Source organism: Pelecanus crispus, chromosome 8 (assembly GCF_030463565.1).
Source record: "Pelecanus crispus isolate bPelCri1 chromosome 8, bPelCri1.pri, whole genome shotgun sequence".
NCBI lineage: Eukaryota > Metazoa > Chordata > Aves > Pelecaniformes > Pelecanidae > Pelecanus > Pelecanus crispus.
Window position 1 is genome coordinate 32,493,518 of NC_134650.1, and position 26,541 is coordinate 32,520,058.

The following is a 26,541-nucleotide window of genomic DNA, read 5'->3' on the forward strand; positions in this document are numbered from 1 at the left end:
CCCCGCCGGGGGCCGCGGGAGCTCATTAGCGGTGCAGCCGAGCGGCAGCGCCCTCCCCGGCGCGCTCGCAGCCCGGCCGGGCGGGCACCGGGCCGGGCGCACGGCCGCCCCGCAGCCCTCAGCGGCCGCCCCGCAGCCCTCAGCGGCCGCCCCAGCCTTGCGTGCGCTCCAGGACTCGGCGCCTGCTCCGGCCGCTTCCCCAGCTCAAACGCGGAAAGGAGGAAAACGCTGAAATGGAACGATCGCCTCTCACAGCACTTAGAGAAGGCAGGATGGACCTGCAGGATGGAAAACGGGAAGGACTTTCTCTCCAGTGTCAGTATCTTAGATTGATGTGGTTCTTACAAATATAGGAAATGTTGGTCGGGTATGGAAGTTACAGACTTCAGCTATAAGCTTCCAAAGTTGTTCTGCGTTCATTTGATAACCGTATTTGCACAGTACAAAGGAAGGTAAGAGCTGTTTATACAAAGAATTTATTTTATACACATTAACCTACAAAATATACAGCAGTTAAAAATAATGGATGGGCAGAAGACTTACTGGAAAAATGACAGGAGACAATTCTTAATGTCTCAACTGATAAAGTTACATCAATAGGCTTTAAAACTGCCTTTAAAAGCCAGTCTACCATGTAGTTGGAGTTACTGAAGTTGCAACAGCTTTGCAGTTTTAGTCAATTAAAAGAGTTTGAAACAATTAAAAAGGCACCTTGAACAACTTAAACTCTTAAAACTCTTTACAATTTTAGCTATTCAAAAGTTACGCTTTATGCATATAACATCCACACCTTGTTTTTAACACTCTGAATAACAAATTTTGTTATTTTATTGTGGCACTCTATGTTTTCTTCACCAAATCTGAAGTTACACATTTCCAATACTAGTTTCGTGTTCAGACCATCACAGCATAAAAATCCACTCAGAATGGTCATGTGGACTTCAGATACAGTACAACCTTACAATCGGGAGGATACAAGCATATTTAAGACAATTTTTAAAATATTAAAATTTTAAAATAGCAGTGTTTTGAAACAGATCAAACAAGGAGCTACGTATGACCACAATGAAAGTGGCTGGTGCACTATATATATACACAAATGACAAATGTGATCCTTGGTGTATTTGCGAAGTTCTTAAACAGTAAGACCAGTTTTCTCCAGCACAGACAGTCTTCTGCAAGCCTTTTAGCCAGTTCCAAAAAGAGTGACCAGGAGACAAGGACAGCTGTAATGAGTAAGTGTGCTAATAAAACATCATGGGAATGGTAAGTGTTCCTTTCAATACTGTTCATGAGAACAAAAAAATCCATACCACAAATATTACTTCTTTTTCCTCAACATTGGCATCGATCTGCTATTTACAATAGCTTGCAAAGACACATAACACGAATGAGGTTTGATTTTCAAGTTCAGCTTCATAGCCGACTAACATACTTCACCTGTATGTTCTGTTCTAGCTGAAGTAAAAAAGTGACACTAATACTGAAAAAGAGGTAATCAGAAGTAGCAAAAGCACTGATAATATGACAACAAAGAATTCGGATAAATATTCAAGAAAGTAATATTGCACACTTTCACTGTCAACTGTGTAAGACTTTCACTCCCAGGCAGTTACAACCAGTCCTGTTTGTTTTTTTGCTGTCATACTACCTTAAAAAAGGTCATTTTTGGTTTCCATGGCAGTGGAAAAAACTGAAGGAAGACAGCCCTTATTGAACATGAGGCCTAGGTTTCAAAATTAACTTTCCGGTCTGCAAGACAGAAAAAAATAAAAAATAAAGTTTAGACCCTCAAAGCTGAGCCCAACAATTGCACTTCAATTTTACAGGCTAAGTTTAAAACAACACACAGAACAATACTAAGTATTTTACATTCCAGTTTTACAGACACACAGAATTTGTTAAGGTTTATGCAAGTGCTATTCAGAAAAAAAAAAAAACCTGTGTGCCTTTTTGAATTATTTGCCTTTTTTTAAAAAACAAGGTTTAGGCAATGAACCACTAACACTTACATCATCACAGGACATATTATATTCTGCCAAAACAGTTCGACATCGGGCTGCTATACTGTGTGGATTGTGTCAAGGAAAGCAGCTAATGCTTGTACACAGAGTAAGTAGAAACCGAAAAAGCAGTATTAGCATAGGCTTAAATAACAGCAGTAAATACAACACTTCTAACCTGACAAACACAATTGAAGGATACATTGATGGTGCCACCACTCTTTTATGTATTCCAGCAAAGAACAAGCCTATTAGGGTAATACAGCTAATTGTGAAAAATGGGTGATTCCAAAGTGATGTGAAAAATGACACCTAGGAAAGAAATCAGATTAGTCCTACTATGTACTTTCTAAAATGCACAAAAAAGTTGCTGCCTAGCTCCCTTAATTAAAAAAAGATACTGCTCCTAGCCACTTCTAAGTACTTGTGAACAATGCTTTAGATAAGCATTCAAGGTGTAGCATTTTGGTAGGCACTGTCCCAGGACATACTCCACAACAACTCCAGGCAGCTTGAGAGCTTAACTAAAAATGATCTCCCAGTTTCCTGGAAGAACCACCTTTACCCTTTCCGTTTTCAAGATACTATATCACTTGACTGCAACAGCAAGTTATGAGACAGACTACATTTGGGATTAGCCTGATCTTTACCTTTTGTGTCTCCGGGTCTATTAACCAGTTCCAAGCACCAGTTGCTGTGCAGACTGATACCACTATCAGAATCACTGATAAAGAAAAGAACGAGAGTCATAAACAGTATACCTCACTCCTATTAAAAAGCATTTATTTTTCAGCAGCAGCTCTTAAGCATTTATTTGTTCTCCCACTTCTGAGGGAGGAAAAGCTTCTACTTGGAAGGTAGAAAGGAAAATAGGCAAAGAAACTTCTATTATGTGAAACCGTAAAGATTCTGTACAAGTTCCCTGGACGGGACAAGTGGGTACCAAAATCTAAATTCTGTCAAGTAAAAACATCCCAATGCTTTAAAGAAATGAACATTTCTAAAATAACATGGTTAACAAAAATATGAGTTGGAAGACTGGAGTAAGAGTTGTACCAAATGTTCAGTATGCTATCTGAGCTTATGCAGTCTGGGCAACAGAAATACAGCACCAATAAATCGCAGAGCAGAACTAAAGCTTGTATCCTGCTAGCTCTTCTACGTAAGAAAAGCCCGGGGCATTAGCATCAGTGGTTTCAGCGGCACATCTAAGTTGTGTTACGTTCCCCACCCCAATCCACACGATTACAAGCAAGGAAAGCTAACAGAGAAAAAAAAACCACAAAATTTGAACAGGAGTCAGAAGGCATGTTAGCATTAGCACATGAAGATTAACAAAAACCTCTATGTATCCAGAATGGCTTAGGAAGAATAATCAAGTCACTGTAAATGGATAATGCTAGATACACAGCAGAGTAATACAAGACACTAGACTGATTTTCAGAGACTACAAAGGGTTGGGGGAACAGAGGTTGATTGGAAAAAGAAAACAGAACAAATACAAAGGTAGAGAAAGCTCATATTCTACTGCACACCCATAAAGCCTTGCAGCTTTCATTGGACATTTGGCAGTTCTGAGTGTTTTCTGTGGAGCCTCAAGTTCTGGGTGCAAATAAAGTCTTTTACGGGGGCAGGGGACACCCCACCAAAAAACACAAAAGAGAGAAGACCCAGAGTTAGCACTTCAGGATCATAGGAAAGAACCTGAAAACAAAACCTAGATATTCATGCAATACTACTTTCAGGTTTATAAGACTGCTATAATTTACTATTGAGTTACATATTCCTTACTGATATTACAAAATTAAAAACAAAATAGAAAAGTAACCCTAACAAGTTATTTTTTTCAAAAGGAAGTTGGAAAAGATCTATCAAAAGTATAGAGCTTATTCTCTATGTAAGTACTTTTTTTCCTGTATAACAGGAGGAAAAGTTAACATAGAGTTAAATACCCCGTTATAATTAAAGTAAGAAGTCCCTCTTTTACATGAATTACAAAACTAGCAAAACAAGCAGTTAAGGAAAAAAGTTAGCCAGTGAACACGATACTAGTTATGCAAACGTCATTTAAATATGCTTAAGAGTTTCCAGTATTTTTTTCTTTTTTTTAATTTACATGACAGTAAATAGCAATTCTGGAAGCCAAATGCATTCCCACAGCAGGTGCGCACAAGTTACACATATCTACTTACAAGTATCTGTTTGCCTCCCAATTGTTCTGAAACAAGGGGGGTTGGGGGGATGGTGTGTGTTTGTGTTTTGGGGTAGGGTTTTGTTGTTGTTGTTGCTTCTGCTTTTTAAATAGTCATTCCTCCAGTTCCTTCATTTGAAATTAACCTCTTGGCCTCTCAGGAGAAAAGATGCTATTTTATGTGTTCTAAAAAATGTCTGTATTCTTTGAGTATGGGAACTTCAGCAGAATCTTAGAACAAAAAAGCAGTCTGTTTCCACCACAGACTACTGATCCCAAAGTTGGCAGCATATCTGGGGTATTTTTGATGTTCCCCCTGCCTTCAAACTTTCCTGTTAGAACAGAGATGAGGACATAATCCGCCCTCAGCACACTGCTGTACCTTTTTCACCTTCAATTTTATAGGGACTATCTAACCCAATCATATTTAGTTCAAGTAACTATAGTGACTGACTGGGAAGTTTGAGCCTTCAAAAAAAACCCAACAACAAAAAACCAAACCAAAACAGAAACAAATACAACTTACTGTCCCAGCTATTTCCAGAATAATTCAGCCTCGAGCCAATTCAATCTTGACCTCATTTTTCTAACTCTGGCTAAAGTATTAGTTTGTTATCTTGTATTATCTTGTTGCAGAGTGTTTGAATGTATGCCACAGAAATTTTAAAGAGAGTTTAAGCACAGATTTTTGTTTGGACAAACATAAATCAAAGATACACACTGGTAAATCTAAAAAGCTTGAAAGAGTGAATCCTATTTATCCCTTGGAACATCAAACTTACTTCTCCAACGTCCTGTAGCTGGTTGCAAACATGCAATATATTCAGTAAGTCTTCTTTCAAAAGCTTTGAGATCTGGGGAGGATGCATATCAAGCAAAATTAGATCTTCATCTATTTAGTCAAATTTTAATGTAAAAGATAAAAGGAATTCACTTTTCCCCTGTGCACACCCATTTCTTAAACAGGCAGAGAAAACCAATGCAATGATCATTTAGATGTAATGAAAGCACAGTTGAAGTAGCTTCACACAACTTCAGCTAAAAATTACAATGGTGGAGTTACACTAAATGCAAGAAACATTCCCACTTTTTGAAAAGAAAATCAATATAGTTGAGAAATTAGAGTATTTTAGACATCTTTAAAAATACTTAAGAGTTAGATTTAGAATAGCTTCAATAGCCCCTCCACACAGGAAAAAAGTATCACATTTTGGAGTATTAAATACATCAGGAAGCCATTAAGTTGCATTATCTATATAATGGTAATTAAAAAAAAAATGTTGGCCGTTTGCTAGCTGTCCAAGGGATTATTTGTAGCAGCGTGGCTTTGATGACTTTGTTTTGTAGAAACTTTTAGTGCCATGATATACATGCACACACACGTAAAAACCCACAGCAAACATTAGCCCAACGGTCTTAAGTATTTTTTTTTTTTCTTTAAATAAATCTTTCTTCTTATCGCCATCATTCTCCCATGGTCTTCCCATTGAAATTGCTGTTAAAAGCCAAGCAGCATTTCAAGTTCATACTCCTAATTTGTTTTAAAAAAAAAAAAAATCTTAGCCAACCACCTAATGTTCATCTACAAGGAGCTGTTTCACCTGAAGTCTATGTTAGGTTTAAGCTTCTGTTCAACAAGGTCAATATTTGACAACATTCCAGTCAAAGCTAGAATTCTACCTGAAGTTTTTATTAGCATAAACTTAACTTTCAGCTAAAGTGTTTCAGTTAGCATCACTGGAATTTTCTTCCTTCAACTTGCAACTATTGCTAAATTATTTATGATAATAAAGCCATTAGAGAATAGGGTTAGAAGAAATATACCTATTATGATCATTACTAATGCAGTTTTCTAAACCATAAATTTACTCCTGAATGGTTTGCAGGTGAATTCATGGGGGAAGATGATTACAGCATCTTGACTTCTGCCACAGAACAGCTAACTAGTCTTAATTACTGCCAACAGCACTGTAGTTATGACCTGTCCTCTACATCCCTTCTGGGGAAGCTAAGCCACTGCCAGCAATTAAAGCTAATTAACTGTTCCCTGACTAGCACTACCCCCAACAACGAGTCACTGAAGTGAGAGGGGGAATATGAGGCATCACATGAAAACTAGCTACTTGAGAAATAGCACCCTGTAGGCATAAAATCAAGCTATCGATAACAAAGTTCTCAATAAAACACTTGCATAATGTAGACAGTGCTAAAATAAAAACAGGACAAAAAAACCCTTTCAGAAAACAGGAACTTAAAGCTTTAACTTATTTTTGGATATCCATGTTCCAAGCTTCTATGAGTTTTTCCACTTTGGCACCTCACAGCTCTAACTAACAAGGCACACTTCTAAGATCCCTACGGCTTGTACAGGCATAGTAACAAAGCCGTGACAACACCAGACTCTCATTTTCTGTTGAAATGTCAACCTCTGGTATCTGCTACATAACACCTGCTAAGTCCGAGACACTGATGCGTTATAAAAATCTCTACCAGTCTTATTTTTGGACAGCAAAAACTCCTTTCAGGGTCTTGACATCCTGTAAACTGTAACTTCAAAGAACTTGTAACCCAAACCACCAATGTTCTCAGACAAGGGAGGGCTATTTGAGGTCACGTTCTACAAATGCAAGAGGAGCCCTGGCACAGTGTAATGCCTAGCGTGCTAGATGGGACTCAGAGCTGTAAGAAATGCATTTCACATAAAAACCCCTGAGCGGAGAAGTGGCTACCGCAGCACAAGCAGATTTTAATAAACTGAAGTCGAGAAGCCTTGTCGAGAAGAGGTACCGAAAAGGAAAGCCCACTGGGCAGCTCCCGCCTCCCCGGGGGGGGGGGGGGGGGCGGCGGCTGGCGGGCCCGCACACGGAGCCCCTCAGCACAGGCCTTCCCTGCGGGCTCCGCTCTCCGCCTCCGCAGCCCGCCCCCGAGCCTCAGGATGCGGAGATGGCCCCAGACCCGCCCCAGCTCGCCTGTCTGGGCCGAGGAGGGGCGCCGGCCCCGGGAGCGCAGTGGAGAGGGAGCCGAGGCCTCCCAGAGCCGCTTCGCCCCCCTCAGGGCAGCGCCACGGTAGGGCCCGCTCCAGAGGGACGAGGCAGCGCGCTCGGGCAGCCCAGGCGCAGAGCCGGAAGCTCCCGGCGCGCCGAAGAAGCAACTCCGGGCTCGCTCCGGGCCGCCACACTCACCCTCAGCCTGGTCCAGGGAGTTCATGGCGGGCGGGCGGAGGCAGCGAGCACCGGCCGTGCCCCTCGCCGCCCCGCAGCCACCGGCCGCCCGCCGCCCAGCCCGCCCCACACACCGACCGGCCCCACCCCCGCAACAACGCCGCGCCCTACTGGCCAGCCTCCCACTCGCCACGCCTCCCCCAGCAAACGCGGTTCGCATTGGTTACGGAGAGGGAAGGGGCGTGGCTCGGGAGTGGCCCCAGCCGTCTAGAGGGCGGTGGCGGCGGGGTGCGGAGGTTGGGCGCAGCCGTGCTCTTGCTGCTGGCGGGCAGCGGGCAGCGGGCAGGTGCGGTGGGAAGCTCTGGGGGTTTTGCCGAGTTTTGGTCCCCTCGGGGCGTGGGGCTCACGAGCTTAGCGGCGCCTGGGCCCTCCTGGGACGGCTCCCCCAGGCGTGGGCCTGCTATCTCTGGCGGGAGAAGGGGTGCGGGGTGCCTCCACGCGTCGCCCCCCCCCCCCCCCCCCCCGCTCCTCAGGCCTTATTTAAGAGCGGGTTTTCCTGAAGCGGCGGCGGGTCCCGGCCGGGCGGCTGTGCCTCCGCCTGCTGGCGGGGAGCGGTGTAGCACCGCAGCGGTGGCCTTCGGATGGGGCCGTAACAGCGGCGTGGCGCTGGGGCCTCTGCCGCCGGGTCCCGCTCCTCCCGGCTGCGCTTCGGCGGTGCCCATCGCCTAGGGGACGGTAACACCCGAAACAGCGAGTATCCAAAAGGGGTGGTTGGGTTTTTTTTATAGGTTGCAAGTGTCTCGTTGGACGTACAGAGGTCAGACATCATGATCCCATGGCCATTGCTGCTGTCCCAGCTAGGGTACAGAGGTAACCAAACTGCTATTTTTCCTAAATGAAAGCTTTTTGAGTTACAGAGTAACTTGATGAGTGAGCTCTCCAGGGCCCAGGGCTCTGTACACTGCCGTCTGTTTTCAGCTAACTGACATTGGAGGCTGCATTGATATTTTCTGGTCCAGTAAGAGTTTTCTGTTGCTGTACTCTAAAAGCAGTCGCTGAGCACTGGAGTGCCCTCCGGGGTGGGATGCGGTATCATTTCTCTCCTTTTGTGGCACGTGGGCAGGGCATTGCTTGTGTACAAAAATTTTCTTAAAGGGAGCCTGAAAAGATGTGAAAGTGTGATTTGTAGTCATTTTGCTCTCATTGGTTTTAAGTGTAATCACAAAAAACTAGAAAGCCTTTTAAGTTACTTTTGCTTTGGTCATGGCCCACTGACTGTAGATGCTGGCATAATACTTTCCTCAGAGTGTTTATGAGTCTAGCTTATTATAGTTTTTGCCTAGCTAGTTTAAACCTTAAATTAATCAGACCCCAAGAAGTTAGATGCTACTCTAAAAAATGGAGTGCATAGCCCTTGGAGATTTCTAGCATCCTGAAAGTATCAGAAAGTTTTAATTTGCACTAGGCTATTTATCCTTCTGTCTGTTGGTGTGCAGATCTCTGCTGATCTATCTTGCTCTAGCTATTAGGTTTACTTCTGAACAGATACAGATATCTTAAAGCTGGTTTTTATTCAAGCTTTCATGATATGTGACACTTAAAAGTTGAACCTACATCAGGAAAAAAATTCTAAGAGCAATAACCCTTGAGATACTGAACTAAATTGAAATTCCTTTCTTGTTTGTAATGTAAAACTTCTTCGGCGGTTCAAAATGCTTTCATTTCCCTGATTTTTTTTTCCAAGTAGCTCTTGCTCTCTTCTGTACAATTCTTTTGACTGGAGACTAGCCAAGGTAAATGAGACAAGACAATGTAACTGTTATCATAGTACAACTATGACGTGAATAAACTGTTTCTTAGGGTTAGTGCCTCTGTTAATAATCCTTGATATCTTTGTCTGCCAACATGTGTGAAGCCTTAAAATTAACAGCTTAAGCAAAAGGGCCTCGTGTACATTTGGATTGCTTCATAATGCAGAGGTGACTGGAAGAAACGTGCTTTGACAACCTAGAATGATATCTCAAGTATCTCTTTTTGAGGTGTAAGGGATGCATCTTTTTGAGTTTAGCATCTTTGGTATCTATTTCTGGTTCTCACAGCTGTACTTTGAGCATAATGTGAGAGCATCTGTTAGCAGCATCTGCTATCAGAGATAATTAGGATGGGTCACTTGTTTCTTAGTTCAATTGCATTTCCAGCCTTCTCCTGCTCATTTTCCTCTAAATATTCCCTCCCTATTGAGGCAAGATGTTACTTCAGAGATACTGTGTTAATGTTTAAGGCTGTTAAAAATTAAGTCTTTCTGAATTTACTAATCCTGTATTTTTATAAATCTGTTTATTGTAGTAACTACCTTCCAAGTTTGAAGAATATTATCCTAACTTACATTTAGCGATATGAGGATAGTGTTTAATGCTTTATATTCCTTTTCTAAGTAGATTTTGGAAGCTTAAAATCTTATCAAGAAACTGTCCTTTTTTTTTTTTTTTTTTTTTCTTTCTTCATTCCATCTCATTTTCCCTGAGAAGTGTTATTTATCCGCAGAACTGTTGGGGTTTTTTTTGTAAGGAGATCCACATTCAGGACTTCTTGGTTTAGACAAAAAAATTCTGATCAGAAAATTTTTTATCTCCATTACATTTTTTGTAGCAGGTCTATAGAAAACATTTCAGTTTATCCTGGAAGATGAGCTTTACCAAATAGCAGGATCTTCAGTAGAAAAGAGAAAGCATTTTGTTGGACATCTGAGCAACACCCACAGGATGATTTCTACACAATGTATGTATAGTGTAGAAATACACAATTTGTGTGTGTCCTGATGTAATAGAAAATCAGCTTTCACTTCTTCAAATTGTAGTTTGAAACTTGCTCTGCCATATTGAATATGATAAGTTATGGCTTGAGATGCTAAAAATGCTTTGAATTTTGGTAGTATGCAAAGCTAATTTGTCTTCCTTTGCTCTCTTTCTGCAGCTGGAGTGAGGTTTTTATGTACTTGTAGGTACTTAGGACAGGAGTGGTAAAATGCACCCTCTTATTCCTTATAACACTTCAGAAGACAATCGTCTTATATCCAAGGTAACTTAATTCCTTTTCTGTTTACCATATTTAGGTTAGCCTAAAAGGATGTTGTGCAAGTGCTGTGCTCTAATTAGCACAGTGCTTTGTTAATCTGTGGTGACTGTTCTTTGCTGTTTGTCTTCAATACCATTTAATCTTCAAACTTTCTTTACTTTCAGCCCAGGTATAGATCCGGGTAGATTCCATGTCTTAAGTGAATAATGTGTAACAGAAATGTTGCTATGAAGCAGTATATGAAAAAAATGAATCTTTGGATATTAGGCATATAATATCAAATTAAACAAAACTCCCTCAGCAACTTCTTGTTCACTTCTTTGTCATGTTTTTGTATTATGATAGGATTCTTGTTCAGCCTTAAATCATGTGTACTCAACTTTTTCAGTTCCTAGTCCTTCCTATTTAATTTCCAAGTAGTATCTTAGTCTCTTCTCTTATTCCTCATGCTCTCCCACACTCTGTATTTGGTTTTCTAAAAAGCTGAGAGGGAAGAGATGTCTTCATCTGCTCTTTCCTTGTTTTGAGGGGTACCTTAGTTCTTCAAATGTATTTCCTCATATGACAATATTGAGGGACAAAGTTGTTTTCTTTTATTGACTTTCAGGTTGGAAGTTATGTGTTTAGAACAAGGATATTTTATTTTAAAATCTTAGATTTATGGCAAAGATACTACACCATAATAATAAAGGCTCATAGGAAAACCGAACTGTTATTATCAATGTAGACAACCCAGGAGTGAAAGTTGAACTTGTTTCTTTCCTCTTGGATATAGCAGTGTCATATCCTCCCTGGGGGTAGACAGACCTTGAGAGGTGGTGAGGCCACTGTTCCTCTCTGCCTGGTCATTCCCCATGGGTATGTCCCCATCTCCCTCCCTGGCTGGCAGGCGTGACTGCAGAGTTGTCTAGCCCAAAGGTGTTAATACCAGCTGCGATGGGTGCAGAGCACAGTAGGACAGGTTGTGATGCTGTTACAGCTACATTCATATGTGTCCTGGTTTCGGCTGGGATAGAGTTAATTTTCTTCCTAGTACCTGGCATAGTGCTGTGTTTTGGATTTAGGATGAGAAGAATGCTGATAACACACTGATGTTCTAGTTGTTGCTAAGTACTGCTTATGCCAGTCAAGGACTTTTCAGCTTCCCATGCTCTGCCAGGTACACAGGAAACCGGGAAGGGGCACAGCCAGGACTGTTGATCCAAACTGGCCAAAGGGCTCTTCCATACCATATGATGCCATGGTCAGTATATAAGCTGTGGGGAGTTGGCTGGGGGGCAGTGATTGCTGCTCGGGAACTGGCTGGGTATTGGTCAGTGGGTGGTGAGCAATTGCATTGTACATCACTTGCTTTGTATATTATTATTACTACTATTATTATTATATTGTTATTACTACTACTATTATTTTACTTTATTTCAATTATTAAACTGTTCTTATCTCAACCCAGGAGTTCTTTTTCTCGCTCTCACTCTTCTGATTCTCTCCCCCATCCCACCGGGGCAGGGGGAGTGAGCAAGCGGCTGCGTGGTGCTTAGTTGCTGGCTGGGGTTAAACCACAACAATATGGCTGACAGTTTCCTGAAAGTTGGCATCTGATCACTTGCTTGACCTCTTCAGCTCACAGTCTGTTCTGTGCTAGACATGGCAATATGAAGTTTGTTGGTTGGCTTGCCAGGATATGCTGTATTTCTTATTGTTTCCAGCCATATTTTGGGGCATTTTTTTTGTTCAGCCTGAGATCCTATTCACAGCAGCTGCTTTGAGGGTTGTTTGCATTCAGCTGTCTGCTTGTCCTGTACTCTTAATGTTTGATACTACTTTGCAAAACAGTGATTCCTTCCAAGCATAAGTACTCCTTATTAAAAACAAACAAAATAACCACAAGCACACAAGTCTGGTTATAGTTTTTTGTCTCTCACATTGCTCCATCCTATACCTGCTTCCAAAAGAGCATATTCTGAAATGGAGGGATTGTCATGTTGTTAAGTGCTCTTCTCTATATAGTATTGCAGTTTTCAACTTTTGTGGAAAAACACAATGTTTCTAGATAAATGGATTCTTTGTCTTTAATTATTTGTGCTCAGTTAGGTTATCAGTACCTTTAAAAAACAAACAAATCAAACACCCCTAGGGCTATCATATGTTTGTCTGCGTTAACACATGTGTTAGATAATCTTCCTCTGCACCATCCTCTGTCTGTCTCTTGTCTTGGAACATAGGATCTTTGGGAAGTCCAGCAATTAGTACCAATAGAGTGCAACACATCCCATCTCTGTTTTGGAGAATCCTTATAACCACTGCAATAGAAATACAAGAAGAGGGAGGAGAACAACAACAAAAAAGATAAAACTGTGACTTCTTTCCTAACAAAGCTGTACTCATGAAAGACATCACTTGGTACAGGCCAAAGTAGGCAAGTACATACAAGCTTGTCTTATGGCAAGTTTGTATGGCAAGTTCAGGATGTGGCTTTTTGGTAAGGTCTATCTTTGATACTGTAATCAAAAAATGTGCTTAATTTAGAGTGTGTGATGTACAAGTGGCCCATCTTATTATGGGAAGCAAATAAATGAAATATTAACATAAGTCCCTTTAGATCCTGTAGGTTGCTGATGCTTAACAAAGGCACTTCCTACTATAAACTGTTCAGTACACCTTTACTCAAGGGAAAATGGATGAAGCAAAAGCTTTAGAAGGATCTTATGTAAGCTTAATGGCTTAAAGTGTCCCTCTGGTTGCAAATTTTTGCAATGACTGTTGTGATGTCAGTGTGCTTTTTTAGGCTTTCTTCAAACAATGTCAGGGGGAACTGACTAAGCTGCTGTGTAGTGTATCATAAGGTATTCAGTTGGTTAGGCAAACCCAAACAAGGAAGCACGACCTTTTCATGTCTCTCTAGAGTTTAACAAAAGAATGGTAAAGGAGAAATAGTACATCACCTTTTATTTGATATAATGACACTCTTTAAAAACAAACGTAGTGTAAAAATCTATTAAATGTGCTTATTTTATTGTTGTTTAACACCTTGGATTATTCTAGCTTTTAAAAGACTTTTCTGGTAACATACACCTAACCTCATATTCTTAGATCTTTTAGTATAAATCCTCACAAATCATGTCAAAAGAGTCATTCTTCCCAAGATGATTATTCAAAGGACTTTGAAGATCTGAATAGGTAAGAAACTTTCAGTAGCATAAATAGGATGTTCGAAGCCTTAGAATAATTTCTATGTGTTTAACAGAAAAATATTTGTAAGGCTATAGCAGGAATATACATTCATTTTAATAGTCACCTGGTGGTGTGGTTTAACCTCAGCCAGCAACTAAGCACTACACAGCTGCTTGCTCACTCCTCCCTGGTGGGATGGGGGAGAGAATCGGAAGGGTAAAAGTGAGAAAACTCGTGGGTTAAGATAACGACAGTTTAATAGGGAAAGCAAAAGCCATGCATGCAAGCAAAGCAAACCAAGGAATTCATTCACTGCTTCCCATCAGCAGGCAGGTGTTCAGCCATCTCCAGGAAAGCAGGGCTCCATCATGCATAAGGGTTACTTGGGAAGACAAAACACTATCGCTCTGAATGTTCCCCCCTTCCCTCCTTCTTCCCCCAGCTTTATATGCTGAGCATGACATCTTATGGTATGGGATATCCCTTTGGTCAGTTGGGGTCAGCTGTCCCAGCTGTGTCCCCTCACAACTTCTCGTGCACCCCCCGCCTACTTGCTGGTGGGGTGAGAAGCGGAAAAGGCCTTGGCCTGTGTAAGCGCTGCTCAGCAGTAACTAAAACATCCCTGTGTTATCAACACTGTTTCCAGCACAAATCCAAAACATAGCCCCATACTAGCTACTATGAAGAAAATTAACTCTATCCCAGTCAAAACCAGCACATCTGGTCATATAAATAGATGAAATATCTAAGAAAAATATCTCATGCCTTGAAGCCTACCAAATTCTAGATGCTGCTCTTTGAGATTGAATTCCAAAGCACTGGCTGCTACAGGTACCTGGCTACTGAGTTTGAGTCTGTGGCAAAAAGAGTAATGATTTGAATTGACAACTTTTATGGTGTACAGGCTTGGTTCTAGGTACTTACTTTTTGAACAGTTTATGTTGTCTGCTGTTACGCTTTTTTCAAGAGCAAACGGCTTTTTTCCTGTTCTTTTTCAGGACTCGTATGTGCGTATTTTATCTGAGTGCATAATCAAATTGCCTGGTTATGACTACTTTATAACTTTCTGGTTTTCATAGTTTATACTTCTAAAAATAAGCTTGAAGAAAAGTTCTCAAGAGTTTTAACATCTAACTCAGCTCAAGCTATGGTTGAGTAAATGTCATGTTATTGATTTGTTATTTATACAGTTTAGAAAAATGTTGGAATGGGATTAGGTGATGTGGTCTTTTAAGAACCTTTGTTACAGTGACTCTTGTAGGAAGATAAGTGAGGCTGTTTAATGAACTACTATGGATTTATTTAAAAGAATGAGATGCACAGTTTGACAGGAATATCATTGTACTGAGCACAAAACTGACTTGTATTTGGCCTAATTTTAACAGGTTGGCCTTCCATTTGCAACTTGATCTCTCACCTGTGATATACAGTATCTTTCTTTTGATTTTACATCTCTAAACGGGTTTTCTTGGCTTAAATTGTTACTCAAAATTTAACTTTAAATTTAAGAATAACCATATGAAATGAAATACCTGTCCATTTTTTACTATTACAAATAGTTAACAACAAGTAACCATCAGTTACTGCTGATTATTTTCCAAGCTGTAGAATAAGAATAAAAATACATGGATATAAAAAATAGGGATGTAATGTAAGGGTTTATTTCACTCATTCTGTCTTTTTGTTTACCAAAGATCTTGCAAGTGCTTACAACCAAAGTACGAGTGGTTTTCAAAATAGGATACTTTCTTTTCAAGAGCAAAAGGACCTTATTAAGATACATACTCTCTAGCAATTTAACTGGCTAGTCCACAAGGTCTGGTGTAGGTGGTGTGTTGGAGTAATGTCTCTTGCCAAAATATGTTTTCTTGAAGTGCAGCTAATGATTTTGCCAGTTGTTTTAAATATTCTCATTTTGATTAAGTCTTTGAATTTGTAAGCTAAAAGTTTCAGTGCTGAAGAAAGTAGTATTCTGAAGAAGGCTAAAGTATTTAAAATCTAGGTTTGAAACATTGTACCAGGCTTATGTGCCTTTCACCCTTCTAGGAAAGCACAAAATAGATTTCAAAAACCTCATTTTAATAGCCTGGTCTGTATTTAGTGAAAGGATGCTTTATATCCCCATGAAATATGGAAAATTTATGTGGCAAGATGACTAGAGGAGATAACCAGAGATGCTGGGAGGAACAGAAGATGCAGAATAGCAAGAAAAGCAACTAGCTAATGCAAAATGAGCTTGTACGAGTTGTGGGGAACAGTCTTCTGCATCAGTTCAGTCTTGGTGAAATGTATACCTTCAATTAGCAGCATTTCTTTACGCTTAGTATTTTGAAAGTTGGTATGTCTGATTTATTTAAATCCCCCCCATAAGCATGGAAGAAAAAATATTTTGTGTCAGTTGGCCTTCTGTTTTTAACTTGGAGAACAGTGCATTCAAAACATGTTTTCTCCTTAGCTTTGAAGAGCTATTTGGGCAGCACTATGAGCATTCAACAGGGAAAGAAGATTTAGTATGAGATACCAGTACTCCTAAAAAGGTAAGAAGTGTAACTAGCTCCTATTCCTTCTTAGAGCATGCTTTTTTGTCTATAGTTGACAGACAAATTCGTAATATCTCTCAGTGTTGCTTCAAGGTCTAGTGGTGGTAGCCTTAAATCATTATGGAAAATCATAACTCTTTGGTTATCTTCAGGAGGTATCACTCTTTGGTAGATCTGGGATATGTGTTGAGGCTTGAATTGCTGAATGATGCTCACAAAAATTGTGGTGTAGATTATTGAATAAACATGTTTCTGCTCTGTGGCCTCTGAAAGCTGATAGAGAAAGATTCATTCTTAGTGCAGCAAAAAGGCTGTCATGGCCAGTAGGACAAAGAGTACCATGTCCCAGGGAAAGCTGGCAGGTATATCTGGGTATAGCAGCACACTTGGGAACATGAGTTACATTTGAATATGTGGATGCAATCCAGCAAACTTATAAAATGTGGGAGTATGGCAAGAACCCATTACTGAGGAGCTTGCATTACAGGCTACGCTAGGATTAGGTGAAAAAGATCGCTGGTCTGGTTTTTTACTGCAGCATTATTGTGTATTACCAGGGGTTTCTTGGGTTTCCAGCAGACCAGGTAGCACAGGCCACTATGCTGGAACTTTAGGGAAGGCAGATACTTTAAGAATTCCTGTTGCTTACCATGGATTCCTGTAGTGCAGGGGGAAAAAGGTTTTGACAGTGAGACCCATATTTGCCTTAGCTATATGGGGAAATCTGCCCAATGAAAGGGGACTGGGATAATAGAAAGAAGCTGAGTGTAGGAATGTGAGAAATAAGTTTAATCCCTGGTAGAACTCAATGGCAAAAATACATAGGTAAACTCCTTTCAGGGTAGGGAAGAATATTTATGAAAGTTTTCTGTCACTGAAGAAGTTGTTAATCCCATGATAACTAGGACAAGTTAACGAATGGTGTGAATGTTGTAGCATGTGTGAAGAATAATTGCTAATTGAATTGCATGATCACCTATGGATTTACCTGTGGTCAGTCTGTGAGCTCTTCCAAGAAGGTACAAGAGGGATGTTGCTTGGTTAACTACCTGTTTTTTTGCACAGCCAAGTCAGTGAGCAATAGACCTGGAATTATATTAATCGCTTTATTCCTCGTTTTAAGACTGTGTGGTGGGTTGACCCTGGCTGGATGCCAAGTGCCCTCCAAAGCTGCTCTATCACTCCCCTTCTCAACGGGACAGTGGAGAGAAAATAAAATGAAAGGCTTGTGGGTCAAGATAAGGACAGGGAGATCACTCAGCAATTACCATCATGGGCAAAACAGACTTGACTTGGGGAAAATCAGTTTAATTTATTACAAATCAAAACTGCGTAGGGTATTGAGAAATAAAACCAAATCTTAAAACACCTTCCCCCCACTACTCCTTTCTTCCTGGGCTCAACTTCACTCCCGATTTTCCCTACCTCCTCCCCCTGAGCAGCACAGGGGGACAGGCAATGGGGGTTGCAGTCGTTCCATCACATCATCTCTGCTGCTCCTTCCTCCTCAGGGGAGGACTCCTCACACTCTTCCCTTGCTCCAGCATGGGGTCCCTCCCACAGGAAACAGTCCTCCACCAACTTCTCCAAAGTGGGTCCTTCCCATGGGCTGCGTTTCTTCACAAACGGCTCCAGCGTGGGTCCTTTCCATGGGGTGCAGTCCTTCAGGAGCAGACTGCTCCAGCGTGGGTCCCCCACGAGGTCACAAGTCCTTGCCAGCAAACCTGCTCCAGCGTGGGCTTTTCTCTTCATGGGTCCACAGGTCCTGCCAGGAGCCTGCTCCAATGTGGGCTTCCCGCGGGGTCCCAGCCTCCGTTGGGCACATCCAGCTGCTCCGGCGTGGGCTCCTCCCTGGGCTGCAGGTGGATATCCTGGACCATGGACCTTCATGGGCTGCAGTGGGACAGCCTGCCTCACCATGGTCTTCACCATGGGCTGCAGGGGAATCTCTGCTCCAGTGCCTGGAGCACCTCATCCCACTCCTTCTTTGCTGACCTTGGTGTCTGCAGAGTTGTTCCTCTCGCATATTCTCACTCTAGCTGCAGTTTGTGTCCTGTTGGTTGGGTTTTTTCCCTTCTTAAGTATGTTATCACAGAGGTGCTGCCAGTGGTAGGTCCATCTTGAAGCCAGCTGTCATTGGCTTTATTGGACATAAGGGAAGCTTCTAGCAGCTTCTCACAGAAGCCACCCCTCTAACCTGCCCCCTACCCAAACCTTGACATGCAAACCTAATACAGACTGTTAGGAAGATTGTGAAGACTAATAATTCCAGAGAAATGTTTATCAGAATGTGCCAACTACTGTTTTTCCTGGTGTTTTTTGCCTCTTAACTTGTTTTGAGGAGTTCAAGCCAATAAAATGGTGTATATCCATGTTCAGCATTTGAAAAATTCAGGCAGTTATTGAAAAGAGCAGAAGTGGAAGGTGTGGATTATGATAGGCAGTTGATGATGTATCTTACTACCACTTTGCACCAAAGCAAAATTCTGTAAGATTTGCTTGCAGTGTCATCTTTTCTGGCAGTTGGTGTGTTGGTCTGGCACTGAGGCTGTAGAGCAGGCTGTGACAGCAGGGCTTACTTCTCGGGGCTTGAGCTCGTGAGTGTCCATTTATTTGGGGTGGGGTTGAGAGGTGATATGTGACTGGGAGCTACAAGTTAGAAGTGGTTCGTGTTTGAGAATCAGTGATGTGAACTTGCTACACTCAGCTCGAGAGGAGAATGAATGCTTACCCACAGAAATCTCTTGAATTACTTAGGGAGTGCAAAACACCCTCTGAGGAAGAACACTCTGTATTTTGCAGAGCCAAAGAAGTTGGAAGGTGGTTATATGTTGGCAATAGGCAAGCAAGCTCACTTGTGACTCCTATACTGGTGTGTGTCCAGTGTGGGTGTTTTTTCAACATGGCTCTTAACGTATTTAGGAAAGGTGTTCTGTAACGCAGCTGAAAAATGTAAAAAAGTTCCAGTGTAGCTCCTGGTGTCTGGCTATAGCAAAAAAAAAAAAAAAGAAAAAAAAGAAAAAGCAGCGGTCTGGGGGCTTTTCCTAGTCTCTCACTGCCTTCCCTTGGAGTGAGATTTGAGTCCCAGCATCAAAATGGAAGAAAGTTCAGGAGAGAATGGGACAAAAATAATCCTCTGTGGGTTGGAATAGATGAATGGGAATGGGCTGTTCTCAGTAGGTTAATTCTGAGAGGTCTGCAGCCAAGTTTAACCATGTTTCTTATGCCTTCTTGCATGTCTGTAACAAATTTCCTCAGGGAAAAAGAAAAGGGAAAAAAACCCCTTACTTCAAAGAACTGTTTTTATCATTTTTGACAGTATTGTTAAATGGTAAAGTAATGAAGTCTTGGTGATGTTCTATAGCTTTGCAGTCTGTGCTGTTGTTTAATTGATTTTTCACTTGGTTGCAGGTGACTGCAACAATGATGATTGTAGAGAGAAGCTATACCTGCAGTTTTACCAACAGATGCAGAAAGAATGAGATGCCCACTGTCACTGTTGCCATCAGTAAGGAGCAAAAGTAAGTTTCTATTAAGAATTTTACAGCTAATTCTATTCCAGAGGTGGTAATTACAAAGGTAAGTGTAACCCAGTTCAGAGTAACATTCTGTTAAACAGAAGACAAACTTCTATCCCAAGTGTGTCTAATCCTGGAAAAGAGTTAGTTTTCATTATATTGCTGTTCATCTTCTGGAGGTGAGCTGGGCCAACTTGGATATGAAGATCTCAACCACTCATACACAGCATTCATTCTTCTCGTAAGAGGACTATCTAGAGAACTGGATATCTAAACTGTAGCTCCTTTGAATTCCTTATTGCTGCTTTGATATTCCAACTTTCATTTCTCTCTTCCTCCCCATAGCAAAGTGTTTTATACCAAATTTGTTATTGATATCACTTTCCTATGTATTTAATCCATTTGAAATTTACAGGAAATTTAGACCATATATTTGCTTTCATATATTCTGCCTTCACACGTCTTCTAATAACAGAATCAACAAAATTATTTTAAGCTGAGACAGTTGCTTTTCTTTGTATTGAATTCTCGTGCTGTAAATGCAATATTTAATTCCTCCTCACTGACCTCCATATTTGATATAGCCCCTTCTGACAATCAAATATGATTTAGAATACACTAGACATTTTCTGTTCGAGTTTGTGGAGTGTTGCAGAAGTGTAGTGGTGCATAATCTCATCAAATGTGAGTTGGAAATTCTCTGCCACTATCATGGTTTAGTGGTCTATTGAAATGTTTAGTCAGTAGTAGAGAGACTTGAAATCCAGATAGGAAGATCTACAGCTGCTGCAGCTGGGTTGGTTAATGTGCCTGAAACAAAGATCATGTGGGATAATCAGAGCAGGTTGTAAATTGACTTCTAATTTTTTGAAACAATTAAAAATAATGGAAGCCGGCAAATCAATTTGTTTTCAGTTGTTTTAAGCCCAAATATGCTACTTTAATATGTAAATGAAACACTTCTAGAACTCTTTAAAAAAAAAAAAAAAAAGGTGCTGTACTGCAGTGTATGAAAAACAAGCTACAGTTCTTCCTTGACTGTCTGCTGTCCCATTGGTAATTTCAGGATCAGTGTTAGTAAGCTTTTTTGTTAGTGAAGCAAATGGAGCTTGTGTCTTTCATGTCTCCATATTGCTATCAGTAAGAAATGTGATCTTCCAAGTCTAAAAGACTAGAATCAAGATATCAGTAAAATTCTTGAAGGATAATGTTTAACAGCTATCCTCAGAACGTATGGATCACTACTCTTAATTTTTGTGCACTCTATCTTCAGTATTTTTTCAAGAAACAAGCTACTAACAAAATTACACTAGTACCAGCATAATAGTTCATAATAGACTGTATTCTTTTCAGCTGAATATTTCCTAGTGTACTAGGATGATGAGATGGAATCAAATGCTAAATATAAGTAATTTCAATAATTAGTGTATTTCACTCTCAAATCATGATCAAGCAGGAATGACTAACTAAAAATCTTCCTTTTCTGTATATTACAGCTTCTTACTATATTTTGACAAATAATTTCAAACTTTTCTCCGTAGGGCTTAAAATAGATCACAGTTACTTCCTGATATTGCGGGGTTTTTTTACACCTCACAACACTGGACTTGATACTTGTGGCTTCTGGCACATACAACATGGCGACAACAGCACAGCAATGGGGAAACAATGGCAGACTTTTATTTGTGTATAACCAACTTCTCTTTTCTTTAGGGGAATATGCTAGAGTTATAGGCAATCAGTTACAAGAACCTGGTCTTGTGGTGGAAGTAATATACCTCACATAAGTCAGATCTCACACACATGCACTCCAAAAAGTTAAAAATGACGGGTTTGTATTCTTGAACAGCCCGATGTAGCATTTTCTTCTTGCACTGTAATCATGCTTCATTATTCTATCAAAAGAAAGTCTAGCTTGTTTGAGAGAGAAAATAGTCCCCATACAGAACAGCAGTTTAAATTTCTTTCAGCCCATTAAAATCTTAAATGCTGATTCATTGCAATTCTTGGTAACAGAATTTGACCTAGTTAAAATGAGACAGCTTTGAAATAGTTCACTGACTTAATTTCTAATAATTCATAATACGTCCTGGATTGCTGCTTAAATGGCATAAAATGCATGCAACAAACTGTTACATATAGTAATTAATGATAGGAAGTTATATAGAAATTGCTGAATTAAAATTTCACTTTCTTGCATTGATTCTATGTAAGTGAATCAAAATCCTTCTTAAGGCTTTTTATCTGTGTTTGTTTCAGAACTTTTTATTGTACATTTACAAATTTAGCTTATTTTCTTGTATCAAGACCACAATAGTAAAAAGGCAGTTTCTCCTGGAGGGAAAGTAACTGCCCTGTTCTCCAGTTAGTTAAAAAATATTCTGAAGTTAAAGGAGGGGGGGTGGGGAGAAAGATGTGTACTAATCCTATTTCGGGTGTAGATGTTTGTGAAAGTTTTTGTATGGAATTTGGAATCTTTATCTCAGTTTCAGCTTTAGATTATGAATTACCAATAATGTTTTGACAGTGGGAAGGAGAAACTACTTTTCATTTATATTTTAAATGAAGTTCATATACTGGTGCTAAATCAAAACTAACCTCTGCAGCTACAGGAGAGCTATATCAATACTGAACTGAAGGCTTTAAAAATCTCACTCAGTTATACTGCAGAGACTTAACAGCTATATTCTTCTATCTTTTTGTACATGTGTGAAGTAGATGAAAGCACAAGCTTGATAAAGCCAGCTATCTCTTCTCTGTAGTGCATCATAACATGTCTGTGGAGGATGCACTGGCTCTTGTAGTTAAAGGTTTTGGGAATATATTTCCGGAGCATGAGCAACAGGAGTGTGCCAGTGTTTCATACAAGGCAGCTGATCTGGTAGATGACTGCCTAGCATGGGAGTTGTGAGATGTACAGCGTGCCTCTGGGCGTTGGACATACTTCTGTTAAGTGGGGGGAAATACTTGGATTGGGTGGAATTGAACTCAGTCAGTGACTATGCAAAGACCAGAAAAGATATGCTTGAAGGTATTAATATTTTTTCCCACTGAAATACAACTTCAAGGATCTTTTAAACCTGATATAAATAAGCTTGGGTATATTCCCCATAAATGATCTGTAAATATATGTTAGGCACTAAAGATCAAAAGTTCATGTATAAAATGCCAGTGTGTGTATTAATGGGCATGTGCATCCTAAAGTAGGGTGCATATATTCTTCACAGAACTAGACATGTTGTAAGGACATAGACACAAGTCCCCTAACGGGCAATGGCTCTCTTGCAGGTTATGGTTGCAAAGTGAGTATTTGATCGTCTGCTAATGCTGTTGAGTATTTAAGTTTTAATAACACTGTACACATAAATGCATCTGTTAGTGATATCCCTCAGTCTATTAAGCAGAATGGAACTCTTGGTTTAACTGAATTCAGTCATATAATGGTGTAAAACTTATTTTAATTAGAGTTTAAAATCCAGCAGAACATCTCTAAAAGAAAAAAACCAGCCACATATGTAAATTAAAGACTTGGAATATCTGTGCCATTTTGATCTTAAGAGCTACTCTATGAAAAATTCTTGGATCCCCTTGTGATAAGGGGATAGTGATTCTTACAAGCTTCTACTTGTGCTCTTAATGTCTTCTGAAGACTTGCTTACCGCTTTTGTTAATCTAAACTAAGCCTTGTTGAACAAAGTGATCCTTCAACTGAAGTTGGAGACACAGTGTGTCATGAGGATGCAAGGCCATGTACAAGCATTGCCACCCATACCTTAAGTAGACCTCCACCTCTTCCACTGCCAAGCAGGATTGCTCTCTTAGGCCAGTCACCCCTTCCTCAGATTAAACCTTCATTTGGGTGATAGACTGTCAGGGGCTCTTCTTCCCGTACTATTTCAGTTTTGTATTTCAAAGTAATTATGTTTTCATGACTGACTTGATCACTTGCCACAGTACATTTACTCATAAAAGTAGAAGAAAACATAGTAGATGCTATGTGAACTACAATCAAGTAGATAGGTGGGATGTGGAAAAATCTGAACTTGCAAATATTTGGCAGTGATCAAATAATAGTTGAAAGACTGGAACTCAGCCATGCTATTTTCAGAGCAAACTTTATGTGAAAGAATAGGAGAGTAGGGGAGTATACTATTCTTTATCTAAAAATGAATTCGTTCTAGCATTATAAAAGCATAAGAATATAAAGCTCATCTTTCATGTCCTTAGTCTGAAATTGGATTCAACTACTGTCCTTGCATCTGTTTGAAGTTGGTATGGGTTGAGGTGAACACCTGGCTATTTTAGAAAGGCTTTTTTTCATCCCCTGTTGTGAACTTTTCCCATTCTACAAAGCTTCTTTTTTAGTTACCAAGTTGGTTGCAATTCTTTTGAGTTACTAAAGCTCATTGAAAACCAAAAGGGCAGCAGAAACGGTGAGGGCGGTTCAGGTTTTAAACATGAATATTCTTGGATGCATAGGATTAGAGTGTGGTGCTTTGTAAATTAAATGCTGCTTTAAGGATTGAAATAAATAGGGAAGTTGGCAAAAATGATTGTGACATCTCCTTAATTGGATTATTTTCTTTTATTAAATGGTAGCATAAAAAAACCCACATGTACACTCTCGACAGCTATCAGTGTTAGTGCTGAGTCTCATTCCTTGGAATGAATACTAGGCACAAACTGTATCAAAACTAGTGACCTACATTATGGTCATGGATTAAATCCTTGCTTAGAACCAGCCTCCGATGACATCTATTATGTTTGTCACAACAAAATCACTCAGAAATAAAATCTGGCTTTAATTTTCCATACCAATTGTCCCTCATTTGTCAGTTTGTGTTTTAACTTGTGTGTGCAGGCTAACATTAATATCAGGGAGAATTTTACTTTGTAGTGTGCTCATGCTAAGATTAGTAACACTGCAGGTCAGTGTGCTCTGTTAAATATGTACAGGAAGGTTATACTTGCAGCTCAGTGCTTGTACATCTTTTAAAGTAGGGCACTATGAATGACAGGCTAAGGCATTGGTAGCTGCTGGTGTGCGGTGTCACTGCTTTGTCTGCAGTGCTCATTTCTATATGTTTCTATACTTGTTTTCAGATAGGTAACTGGCATTTCTTAAGTGTGGTGTTTTTAGACCATCACAGTTCAGAGTGTCCTGTGCAAACCGAAGCAGATTTTTGTTTTAAAACAGTTGACAATAAAAATCAAAAAACATTTCCAAACAGGACTGTCAGATGCAAAGGATAATCTTCCACCTTTTCTTTTAAAGGATTTGGACTTCTGGGATATTCTTGACATCAACCTGCAAAATGGCCCCTGCTTGGAGGGACATTTGCCAATGCCAGGTGAGAGTGACAAAGCTCCACAGCACTTTGGTTTAATAACTGTAAATCACTTCTAGTTAAAACCTTTCTGATGCTGACAACCATGCATCTATTTCAGCAGGGGAACTTTATTTCATTTAAATAATTAAAACAGTGGCCATCTTCAAGCCAGTCTTGGCCTGAAGGGTACTGTTTCTATGTTGATACTGCTTTCTAAAGTGTACAAGTCCAGTGGGTTTCTGTGGCTTTTTCATAATAGAATAGAATCATAAGGTTGGAAAAGACCTCTAAGATTAGCTAGTCCAACAGTCAACCCAACACCACCATGCCTACTAAACCATGTCCCAGAGTGCCACATCTACCCGTTTTTTGAACATCTCCAGGGATGGGGACTCGGCCACCTCTCTGGGTAGCCTGTTCCAATGCTTGACTACCCTTTCCGTGAAGAAATTTTTCCTAATATCCACTCTAAACTTCCCCTGATGCAACTTGAGGCCATTTTCTCTCATCCTACTGCTAACTACTTGGGAGAAGAGACCAACACCCACCTCACTACAACCTCCTTTCAGGTTGTCTCCCCTCAGTCTCCTCCTCTCCAGGCTAAACAATCCCAGTTCCCTCAGCTGCTCCTCATAAGACTTGTTCTCCAGTAACCAGGATACTTCCTACATAGATGCCTGTGCGGTTGTTACTGTTGTCATCCAAGCAAAACAAAATGTTATTCACAGTAGCAATACAATGATGTAACTTGTAATTAGAGTATTTGGAATTTAAAATAGGTAGAAAAAATTAGTAGATATTGCTGTAGATGTAAAATAAAAATAATGCATGCTTCCTGATTTAATATTTTTTTCATTGGGAGAGAGAGAAAGAAGGCCTGATTTCTAAGACAACTGGAGAAACAAATGAAAGCTAAACGGGAAATAACTAATTTTCTTACATCACCATTTTAGTTTAAAGTTCTCACTTTAAACTCTTCCAGAGTGGGGGAAAAAAATCATTTTCTGGATCCCCAGAGTTCACTGAGAGTAGATTTGAAAAGATAGATTGCAATCAGTTTAAATGAAGTACTTAATGACTCTAAGCAGTCATGTGCCCTGCTTACAGGGTTGCAGAGTTGAGAGGGAAATGCTTTCTGGCCTGTAGGAAGGCTGGCTAACTTTTCTGTAGGGCTTTGCCTTTGTTTTTGTAGACATGTAGCAGGGGGAAGGGAGGAATGCAACACTGGAAACAACTTTCTCCACTAATTTAAAAGGGGATTAGACCCATGGCGACTCATATCTCTTGAAGGTAATGGTTTCTGGTAATCTAGCTACAGTGCCTGCCAGAGCTGCTTTCTGTACTTGTGAGCTTCTTGGTGTTGGTCAGTAAGTTGGCTGTTGTGTTAGAACAGAGGTTTTGAAGCAGCCATGGTCACAAGGGGAGGGAGAGGAGGGAAGGAGCTTAGAGTCACTTGCACATGTACAGTAGAAGGCCAGTGCTTAGAGAGGAGCAGACAAGTGACATTTCACATTGATTTGATTTGCAAGGCAAACCGATTGTTGCTTTGAGT

General features: G+C 40.3%; 1 protein-coding gene across 2 annotated transcripts; it reads right to left on the bottom strand.

The window, feature by feature from the left end:
- Positions 1-1,133: 1,133 nt before the first annotated feature.
- Positions 1,134-7,436, bottom strand: CNEP1R1 (CTD nuclear envelope phosphatase 1 regulatory subunit 1). 2 transcript variants are annotated; one of them, XR_012831272.1, is made up of 7 exons: positions 7,377-7,436; positions 4,977-5,048; positions 2,654-2,727; positions 2,206-2,315; positions 2,013-2,067; positions 1,652-1,752; positions 1,134-1,226 (listed from the first exon to the last, which is right to left on the bottom strand). XR_012831272.1 is itself a non-coding variant. In XM_075715929.1 (6 exons), the coding sequence occupies exons 1-6, from the start codon at positions 7,399-7,401 to the stop codon at positions 1,711-1,713; spliced, it is 378 nt and encodes a 125-aa protein (XP_075572044.1). In that variant the 5' UTR covers positions 7,402-7,436; the 3' UTR covers positions 1,134-1,710. The 2 variants fall into 2 exon arrangements, 1 of the variants encoding a protein (XP_075572044.1); XM_075715929.1 differs by having other exon boundaries at positions 1,134-1,752.
- Positions 7,437-26,541: the final 19,105 nt, after the last annotated feature.

Bases quoted from the DNA above. Each gene is read 5' to 3' on its own strand.
- CNEP1R1 (XM_075715929.1), bottom strand. From the start codon at position 7,401: ATGAACTCCCTGGACCAGGCTGAGG. The intron at 5,049-7,376 runs GTGAGTGTGGCG...CATCCTCCCCAG, and splicing joins CTCCCTGGACCAGGCTGAGG to ATCTCAAAGCTTTTGAAAGA. The intron at 2,728-4,976 runs GTAAGTTTGATG...TTTCTTTATCAG, and splicing joins AGCTACAGGACGTTGGAGAA to TGATTCTGATAGTGGTATCA.